At 39.2% G+C, this 11,254-nt stretch overlaps 1 protein-coding gene across 1 annotated transcript in view; it reads right to left on the reverse strand.

The window, feature by feature from the left end:
* The window catches only part of LOC113686614 (uncharacterized), a 44,689-nt gene that overhangs the window by 18,202 nt on the left and 15,233 nt on the right, over positions 1-11,254 (reverse strand). Inside the window, 10 exon segments of the mRNA XM_089207785.1 lie at positions 60-161; positions 715-915; positions 1,590-1,768; positions 2,607-2,721; positions 3,423-3,560; positions 3,843-3,937; positions 4,227-5,084; positions 5,640-5,978; positions 7,020-7,154; positions 7,775-10,420. Of these exon segments, the coding sequence (XP_089063911.1) occupies positions 60-161; positions 715-915; positions 1,590-1,768; positions 2,607-2,721; positions 3,423-3,560; positions 3,843-3,937; positions 4,227-5,084; positions 5,640-5,978; positions 7,020-7,154; positions 7,775-10,420 (4,808 nt within the window).

Below are 11,254 nucleotides of genomic sequence, written 5' to 3' on the forward strand. Positions count from 1 at the left end.
TAAACTGTCACTGTTAATAACCAACGATGAGGAACAGAAAGTAAAGATAAAAATCTTACTGTGATTTTGTGACATCCTTCGAGATCGCTGCATTTTTGACAAGATTCAATGGTCGCTCCTCCATCTTTGAAGTTGCAATGCCTACCTCTACAATTCACCCTCTGTTTAAGAAAAATATGTGAAAACACTTTTCGTTAGACGATAAGCATGGAACATTGAGTAGCGCAGTATTTTGAGCTATTCTACCGATCATCGTGCCCAGAGACTATGGTGCATTGGCAGTGCATATGTTTTGTTCGGTTTTCTTGGGCAACTCAATTTCACGGTGTCCTTCGATGCGTAGCAGCACAAATGTATATCGGGAAACTGATAGGAAAACCAAACAAAACACTGAGAGTTATAAGCATAAACCGGTATGCAATCAGGTAAAACTACAGCTTGTTTGCTTTGTGTTTGAAGCGGAGAGTGCTCTCATGGTCAGGGGCCACTGGATTTAAGATAGTTATAATAAAGAATAAAAACAGCGAAGCATAAAACAAAAAGGAAACAAACAAGCAAAAGATAATCCGAAAATACATATCTAACCAACTGATAAGCAACACTCGCTAGTGCCGCCCCTTCCCGTCTCTCTTGCATTGATTACTTATATCGAACTGATTGCAGCATAGCGTTGATGTGTTCGCACCATGAACTTTTTTTCTCCTCTTCACCTACCATTATATCTCGTGAACAACGTCCGTCTCCTACTGTATAACAGTGGTAGTAAAACCAAGCGGGACAACTTATTCCTGGAGGCCCCGCGGCAAAACCTCCGAGGCAGGAGCGTGAACTGTCGCACCATCCACAAAATGGGTCTGTCACGCAATCAGCACAACTTTCGTACTTTCCACAGAAGGAGTAAGTGCAGCCAAGACCCTGAAGAAACATCCATAAACTTTCCTGCATTAGGTTGTGTTGGAAAAGATAATTACTACTGTTCTCATGCGATCAGAGACAGAACCGATGGGTCTCGAACACAATGGTTGAAAATTCATGAAAGCGCAGTGACTGGTGTCCTTTTGATCAGATTAGAATGCTAAAGACATTTTAGAGTCCTTAGTGGCGACTACATTTCAAAAAGTTAACCCAGCGTTTCCAAAATTCTGTTCAAATGTGCTGGAAGCTCAACCAAAAATGCTGGCTTCCTAGATCTTGCACACTAATGCGAGGTTATAGCACGATCTCACTTCTCCTTCTTCCATCTATTGGCGATCTGTCAAATTGTGTAAGACTGGAAAAGATTTTCCGCAGAACATCGAAAAGCGCTTTAAGATAAGTTTTCATATGAGTTTTAGATGGTGGAGATTAACATTACATAAACCATAAAGACGTTTGAGATCTGATTTCTAAGAGATAAATTTTAACACTCTTGATCACTTACTGAGAGCGCACTAAATCACTCACACACAGAACCAGCAGCACAAATCTAGTTTCTATCCAGCCTAGGCTGATTCCAGTTTTTTAAAAGTGGCCCTGTTAGCCAGGTATCAAATTTGCTACAGTCAACAAAGTTATGAGCTATTATGGAATTGAAAAGAAATGCCACTTACTAAATATCCGGGGTAACATCTGCAGGCATTGGGACCCGTGCAGTCACCTTTACCAGAACAGTTATGCAAGTCGTGGCAGTGAAACTTGGAACAGTCTTCTCCAGTCCATCCGGGGTAACAGAAACACGTAGCACCTATGCAGTCCCCATTATGGAAACAGCTGTTCGGGCAGTGGATAACTAAGAAACCAAAAGGAAGTTTATCTAGTTGGTACCTGCTTCCTTCATAAGTAGTAAGCATATTCTTGAGACATGGTGTCACCCCCGCCGAGGGACAGGACACGAGAGGGGCCTGAATGGAAACCCTCCCTTCCCCTTGGTTTTTACTGTGATTCAGTACTTGTAGAAATATTTAACGTGAATTGATGTCCTTTTATTTATTCTACGAGAGGAAATACACGTTATAGACTCTGCATATCAAACATGCTTCTGTGGGGCGTGGTGCTATGCACAGAAGCGCTTATCTTATTATGATAGTAACAATGGCAATGATGATATAGCGCGTCATAGCAGGCAAAATTATCGAGAGAGTGCGCCTCAGTGGTTATGATGATTATATCATTGTTACTCATCTCTGCTATGATGATGAAAGTTTAATGGTTTTGTCTTTCAATTTAGAGTCACTAGTACATGCAGATGAACAATCAAGCTATCAATTGGGGATTGCTGCGTTTCGACAAGTTTACTATTTCTTTTTGTCGGGTGATGAGGTTAAATGATTTCGTCTGGATATTCATCTAGCATGATCATGTAATACAACTATAGAATTCATTTATCAATAGGCCATTTAACAGTTGTGTACTTAGTTGCCAAGCCTTTGATTTCGAGTCAGGCTGAAGGTGATCTTGTTGTGATAGAGACCAGTATCTAGTTAGCCTGATAACAAAGTAATTTGCATTTGAAAAGCAGCAAGGTTTGTGTCATAACAAGGTCACCCTTGACCTCATTCCTGTTCGAAGGCTTGGTGACCAAGCACACTACTATAAAATGGACTATTATGATATTGAATGTGATTTACCTGGCCTTCGCACGCAGACAAAAGGCAGAAATTCATCACAATGAACCTGTGAAATATTTCCGGTAGCAGCCACAACAGGACATACTTTATTTTCCTGATCATATCCAATATGGGACTGCAGTAAAGAAAAATGGTAAGATAAATGTCTCGAATGTTCACTGCTATTCTTTCTTTTACATTATAATTACTATTTAATTTTTTTGTCGTGAAAAAAATCAAGAAAAAAAGAATAAAGGCAAAGAAAAGGAGTAAATGAGACAAATAGATAGATACACAAAAATGGTGGAAGGTCTCATCATTGTGCCTTAAGTGAGTCTTAACAGTTGAGGAATTAGGTTATTTTGTCTCTCTATCGTTGGTGAAAAACTACCCCACTATTTTTAGGAAAATTTCAGCGTAAAAAATATTTTGTTGCATGAGAACTACGAAGAGCCATCCCAACCAAAGTGGCGATTAAGTTTCACGTTTTGAACAGGAAGATACTTTCGCATTAAAGCAAAACCGCAGAATGTTTCATTTGCGTTTAGGGTAAAACAGTTTAAAAGTATTACAATTCTTGTTTAAAAAGTGTTTATACGAAGACCTCGCACCGACAACAATGCATGTCTAAGGCCTTGTGCGGGTTTTTTAACCCATTTCATGAGGATAATGTTCTTTGGTCATCTGTAAACAATGTTCATCGCGTAAACAAGAGTCGACACGGGTTGATTCGAGGCTATGAACGTTATTTGGTGCCCATGATATTATTGGGCAATCAAATTACTTGAAAAATACCTGTGGAACAGAAACTAAATATCGAGCTTGATGTTTTCTAACCTCTCTTAAAAAGCGCCTGCTTATGGTCCACAGGGAAGGCAACACGCCTGAATGAACCAAGGATTCTTTCTGTCGAAGATGCTTTATGAGTCGTTTGTCTTCGTTTGAAAGCATGGTTACGAGATTTCCACCATAACTCTGCAAATGAACGTATCATAACACGCTAAGCGAGCATTTGGCACTTTTCTAATAAAGAAACAAAATACAATTCGAGGAAAGCGAAACCGAGGGACTAGGAGAGGAAGCAAATGAAGCCCCCTACATCGCCCTAAGTCACGTCGCCCTCGAGCTGATTTGCCTCGCCACCTAGTGTATTCATTTCACCTCAAAATTCATTTCATCTAGTCTCAGCTCCATCGGACAAATGGAGAAAGAGAAAAGGAGAGACTAAAATAGAGTGTCAGTATCAACCGCGCTTACCCCACAATATTTCTCGGCATCGGTGAAAGTGAAGGAGCCTCCTTTGTACATGTAACACATCTCATCGTCTTTAATCCATTCAGGCGGGCAAGACACTAAGAAGACAATTGATGAGATAAAAACTGATGAGCTGAAAATTGATAAGCTGTTTTGTATTCTAAATTATGATAAAGTGATGAAAAAAAAAACACTTAGCAAAATACGGTTTATTTCGATTTAATTGAGAAAAGAGTTGACGGTTTTAAACATTTTGAGAGGGAATTGATGTTTGAAGTAGCTGAGCAGTATTTTGATACAAAAGAGGTTCATTCTAAGCTGGAAGAGTGAGACATCTAAACAACATAAAAGATAGACTTGGACTTGGAAAGTCCAAAACATATTGACCTGATATAGCTCTTTGAGGTGGTAGCTTGACGAACGGCCGGAACACAACTGTTATGGACAGTCGATAATCCGTTGTCTTATCCATGATCAGAGAAGAAATCAGATTTGGTACATTCTCTCCCCACCAATTAAAAGTGGCGTTTACTGTGATTGGACTCCCTCTCATTGTGGTACTGAATTGATAGCGGTTGTTAGGATTCTGAAAAACGTTTCCATGAATTTCTGCTGTTCCATTGCACAGAATAGTCGCTCCGTAATTAACATCGAGCCCTCTTGCACCGTTCTTGTACAATGTATTATTTACAAATCGAAGACCAACAGTACTTGTTTGAGAATTATCATACAGCAAAACGTAATGACCGACGTTGCTATAAAAAAAATTTCCTTGAACAATCGCCCATAACTTTATTATGACACAGACGCTATTTGCTTTGCCATCCAAATCTCGTGCAAAGTTTCGAGAAAAATAGTTATTGCTCACGTTAACATTCATATAGGGCCCAGAAACTCCTTCAACGCGTAATATGCCTCCTTTGTTGTACTCTATGGTGTTTGCATGGATATGGCTGACCGGTGGTCTTGTCGTGGACACTTCATTGAGTACTTCGGAATAAATACCTCCATTGTTATTTCCAGCAATGTAGTTATTGACTATTTCAATCACTTGGTTGGAAGCATTGAGGTGAATCGCTCCTGGTATGCTTCCACTAAGGACAGGATTCAGACCATTGTTCGTTACCTGACAACGTTCTACTCTGAAAATATGTCGGCTTTCACTTTGAGTCGTCGTGTAATGTATACCTTGTTTGTCGTTACCACTAAAAACACTTCCGGTTACTTGGTGTACAGTAGTGGCAGCTGTTAAGAAAATGAAATTTACCTTTTTTTGTGTACAGCTCGAGGCAAACAAGCTTCAAGGGAGGTTATCTTAATTTCAGTATTTAATTTTCCGGCTACATTTATCTTCTTCAAGCCTTAATACATTAGTCTGTATACGGATTGGAAATGTCGACCAAAATTATGGGGGAGACATCAATGAATCGCCTTCTTTTACTTAGACGTTTACCACATAACGTAAACATCACTTATGGAAAACAATTCCTCCCTTGAGGGAAGAAAAGTATCCCCCAGTTCCTCCAACACCAAGCATATACGACCCTAACTGAATACCTGGCTGACCAAAGAATCATTTTTGTCAAAAGCTGGGATGCTTTTTAAAACCTCGCGCACAGCGCCATGCTTATCAACGTTCACCAATTAAAAAATTCCCTAAAACTTAAGGAGGCAATTATTTAGCTGTTACGCTGTAATTTATTTGATCAGCATGTTTTTTGTGAAACACTAAGGATTTCATTAGCTAATGTGCAGTTCTCCTGTAATGTATAAGTCAATTTGAAATATATCACAACTTACATGGGTCACAACTGACGAAGGCCAGGTCATCGATTTTAATTATGTTGTAGTACTCTTCATATCCCAATATCACAATCGAGTAACTGGCGTCAGTATAGGGTAGCTCAATCATTATCTTTTTCCAGTCTGTCACGTAATCGCTAACGGACAAGAGCAAGGTCGAATTGTTACTAATGTCTTCTATCAGAAAAATGGACAGCGCTGTTGATGACTTGGAGTAGTGGTCATCCCGCTTGTAGTAGAACACCAAGTAACAGTAATTGTTGTCGCTGGAAATTAATGGGCTGGTAAAGGCACCGTAACCAGAAAACGAGTGTCGCCAAAGATATAGTAGTCCCCCTGCGTAAGATATAAATCAAATATGACATTTGATTACGTCTTTGACAGATACTCGCATTTGTTGCTGTTTTAACAATGGTAATTTAAGCAGTGATACTCTTAAAGACAGGGTATGCGATTCGTTACCAAATATCTGATAGAATTTGAGAGGGTGAAATATATGACACCTTAAAGGTTAGTTTCAAAACTTTAAATTGTCTACAGAAAAACATGGGGAGAGCCGAAAAATCCAGTGCTTCTGTTACAGTGTAAGCGCTCATTACCACTTAAGCTGAGATTGCATAGGAATATTCCCCTTCTAGATGAGACAGTATCAACAAGATTTTCGAAAGTTCAAGTCCCGGGTCATAGTTAAAACGGAATCCTCTTTTTGATCGACAACACTGGCATTGACATAGTTTCAAGATTGCTCCTCTCAGCCAATCCTTTGAGAGTACTAGAAGTCGACATGTAGGGTTCAGAGATCAAGATATCAACAAACATTTTGAATTCCTGAAGCAAAAATGTTCTCAGACGATCAACGCTTTCCGACACTGGCACAATTCCAGCCTTCTCTCTTTGTCATTCAATCGTTTAGTTGTTTGGTCGATTGCCTCCAACTCAGCTGAATGTACACACCCCTGACTTTGTTGCTCCAGCGGGTGATGATCTGGAAAAACTCAGAGTCCCAATTTTACTTGGGCTGCTGTTCTGATGTCCTTTAACGATCTTTTGAACTTTACGTACAGTTGTTCTCAAGAACTTCCAATTTACTCGATAAGGTAGAACGTTTCACTGAGTCACCCACAGTCCTAAAATCTATTTCTAGGTTTTCGACCGAGAGAACGATATCCATAAAAGCGGCCGGGAGGAAAACGTTTTGTCGACGGAAGGAGTTCTCGGCTCCTCCACCCAACTTCCTACTTCGTAGAACATTCGAGCTGTAACCTATGCCAGCTCATATCCGATCACAAGATAGATGTAAACTTAGGAGATTGGCGCATCCGAATGTCCTCTCTATAATCTTTAAAGTTCAATCTTCTATTACTTATTACAACTCACCATTGCCTCCTGAATAGGTGTGTTCATAGCGACTGTTTCCAACATACCATTTCTTCCTCAAGGCAACTCCTTCAAAATGTGATTTGGGATAGCGTCTCCAGTCACAAAATCCCCGGTCAAATGAGCATGGAATATCTGAGGAAAATTAGGCAGATTTGTTATCAGATCCCATCGTATTGGCACATTCTGCCCATTCACATAATACACTTAGGTGTTACCGAACAGTTGTTAAACAAAGCACAGACGTTACGGTAGCAAATCCAGAATGGGGGTCCGGTAGTCTAAGCCCCAATCCTCTTCAGACATTTGGGTTTTTCATATCACTTGTGCGACACCAAAGTTCTTCCAAATACAGAATCACGAATTTTTCTCAACTTGAAGTATCTAAAATTGCTTTGTCTTTGAATTTTTTTAGCTTGTTTTGGCTCCAGATTGAAAAAATAGTAAAAAAGATCAATGTTTCCTGATTCAAAAATGGACTCCCACCGCTTCTTTTCAAACTCTCCATGTGCGGCCTGTGCTTTATGTACAGGCAAAGAAAGAAAAAGTGTTGACCATGACAATGATGACGACAATAATTGATAATGATTATGATAACTAAAATGCTGACGTTAACGATAGCGAACACTGACGATAACGATAAAGAGAACGATAGTAATGATAACGAGAGTGATAATAATATTGATAATGGTTATGATAATAATGATAATAATAATAATAATAATAATGAAAATGAAAATTTTACAGCCACTAACCTTTGATATCAACACGTTGAACTTGCAAAAGTATTTCGCTACTGTACCGTCCCTCAAAGTGGACTGTAAAAGAATCCCACCTGATCAAGTTTCTTTTTAAGAGTAGACCTAGGCTGCTACCATAAGTCCTGAAGATGTCACGTCTATTAGGCAGTTCTATCCGAAAAGATCTTACATTTTTTAGGAGTAGTAGCTGAATAGCAAAACCAGCACTTGCCTCTGTTTGAACTTTTATTTGGCAGGATACCCTTAGATCTGAGAAAGACACGAATGGTGCCCTAAAGTAAACGAATACATCGTGATCCGTGACATTCACCACTTCTTGCGGGGAGCACAGATTAACTTTCCCATATGAAATAGTATTGAACCAATCACCGTAGGCTTCATGAAAACTCAGTCCAAACTCGTTTTTTATCGATTTGACGTTTTTAAGTGTAACATTGTTTTTCGTACTGATAAAATCAGTTCCATTTCCTCCGGTATTAACGAAGGAACTGTTCATTATAATCACCTCTTTTTCTGGGAACAAAACCTTGATACCACCTGATGTGCAGTTAAGAACAGTTACATGATTTACTTCTGGAACGTACTGAATCATTTCAATGGCAGCAACGTTTTGGCCATGTTTCTCGCCACAGTGCTCAATTCTTAGGTGTTTTAAACTTGATGTTGATAGGTTTGAAGTGTTCCTAGCTTCGCGAAGAAATCTTATATTTCCCCAAGGCCTTCCTTCGCCACAGTTCAACACGAGATGACACGACGTGTTGCAGCTGAGGCTTTGGAAAGATATAGAGCATTCTGCTAAATCTAACTCACTTCCTTTACACTGAAGAGCGGCACAAGCATCCCAAGGGCCGGACGATTCGTGATGGGAATGATTGACGGGCAATGGTGCTTGATAGCCCAGGCGTTCACATATCAGTTTTACGTCATTAGTTTTATTGCCCTGCGTCTCATTGAAACACAGTGAGGTCCAATTCCAATTGTGTAGTATCTGTACACGTCCTTCCCAAGGGAACTTACCTCCGGCTAATCGAATTTTGAGAAAATCGTCATCTTTTGTAACTTTTGAAAGAGAAAATTTGACAGGTTGATGTACATTTCCGCCCACAAATAGTGAACCAAGAACCAACATGCCAACCCCTGGCATAAATTGCACCTCAACACCAGGATCAATTGAAAGTGAAGCTTCAGGCAGAATAGTGACATCGGACACAACTGTGTAAGGACTTTTCTCTTTTCTTAGAAGAACGTTGGATAATATCCTTCCTCCTAGAAAGCTTTTCGATAGCGCGTTAAAGGTAGTATTTTCTTGCGAACCCTTTATTATGTTTCCTGCATTACTGATGTAAGGACGAAAAACAACAAATGTTTTTTCGTAGTTGTCTTCACCATCAAAGATTCTTTCCTTGACTTTTTCCTCGTCATCATAACCCCAGACGTTTAATGAAGCCTGCATTGTGCTGCTGTGCGAGGAATCTTGGGTGCTTACACAAAGTTCTTTTGAGAAGTCTTGGCTGCCAAATCTGTTGAAACTGATGAAAAATGGTCTCCATTCCGCAAATCCAGAGACTTTTAACTGACAGGTTGGGGAACTTGATGATACAGCCACGTTGTTCAGGAGTGAATTATTCAAAAACGTTACATTCTCCATACCACTGTTCACTCCTACTACGTATTCGCACTGGAGAAGAACCATAAATTGTCCTTTATTCGATTTAAGAATGTTGTCAACAATTGCGATGTCCTTACCTATCCTCTGAATCTCAATGACTCCACAATTCAGGCAGCTGTTGTTTGTGAAAACGTTACTTCTTATAGTTGCGCCTGAAGGAGAGGTTTTTCCTATGTAAACGGATCTCCCGTAGTTTTGTTTGAAGATGTTTCCTTCTATAATCAAAACTTTTGTGCCTCCTATAATGTCTATGACGCTTTTATCTTGGCAAAAGTTGAACAAGAAACTATTGTTTCTCACAAATATTTCAGGAGTGTAGTATCTATTCGTATAACGCGTAGTCAAAATAATAGGACCTTGAGTGTTATTCAGGAAAAGGTTACTGTCAAATTGCCATGGATTAGAGTGTGGAGACACGTCGATGTCTATTACAGGGCCTCGGTTAGCATAAAATGTACAGTTTGTAAAGGAAGTATGGGATGAACAAGGCAAATAGCAACCATAATTAGTAAGGGAATAAACAGAAGATGCCTTATTCCATCCAAAAAATACCTTGGTTGCAGAAAGTTTCACTTTGGTATATCTACCATCCAGAAAAAGGCCATACCCATTGCTATGGAAAACACCACTATTTTCAATATTGATTGTTTTTTCACCGTTCGTGTCCACATATAGTCCATTTTCGGTCGAGTTAGAAGCCTTGGTGTTCTCGATATTCACGTTACTTGAAAAAGAAGAGAGCTTGATTCCGATCTTGTTTCTAACGAACTGGCAATTCAGCAGCTTCAAGCTGTTAACGTGGGAAAATGCTGTCGACAAGCCATTCTTGGGTGAGTCTCGTACGTCCGTGTTTTCGATTTCAACTATTCCTGCGTTATCTCCACCCAACAAAATTCCACCTTCACTGTTGTGGCTGAAATTGCTTTTGGATATTACAAGGTTTGGTGATCTGATCTTCGTCTTTCCACCACCTGTTAGTTGAAAACAAAAATAATTGTTTATGAATACTACTCTGAGCCTTGCAAAACTTTTTTCTGACATAAAGCATGTCTGTGAAAAAAAGAATTAGAGGAAAGTTCCATGGATTGTGATCAATAACTGAATTTTTAATCTGTATTAAAAAATTTTCATTGTTTTAATAACATAATCAGATGATGAAAATGGTTATTAAATAAACTTTACGCCCTTTGATCACAAAAAAGGATTCCGATCTTTGCAGTGCAACTCTTGCCCGCCTCATTACGAGTAAAGAGGTGCATTTGACATCCTTTATTACAAAATATATTAATACACGTGATCAAATTTTAAGAAACATGTTTTTAAAACAACAAACTGGTGAATGATCATCCTCATTGATGACTTGTGTCTTTTTGTTGACATCGTGAAAATCACCAAGGGATCCATTAATCGACTACTTTTTCTTGAAATGTTACCACCGTGGATATGATCAATTTCATAATGAAATAGTTTATTTCCTTAAATTTCTGTTTATAGAGGTAATAGGACTAAGTGGAGTCCAATTCGGTCTGTAATCATACGAGTGATTAACAAAATCAGATGACCACGAAGGGGGAGTCTGAATTGTTAATCACAAGTATGATTACTGGCGGAATCGGAAAACACGAAGTCTTGTTGCCATCAATCAAAACTATGACAAAATTTGAGCAAGAAACTAGACATCGGTTATCCCTTTTCATAAAAAAAAAAACAAAAGTTAACTCGGCGAAATGCGAGACAACAGCGCGCCCACATGGCGCGATCTGTCTACTTGCACAGATCGCACCATCTAATTACAAGCATGACGC

The sequence above is a fragment of the Pocillopora damicornis genome, chromosome 5, assembly GCF_964200805.1.
Source record: "Pocillopora damicornis chromosome 5, jaPocDami1.2, whole genome shotgun sequence".
NCBI lineage: Eukaryota > Metazoa > Cnidaria > Anthozoa > Scleractinia > Pocilloporidae > Pocillopora > Pocillopora damicornis.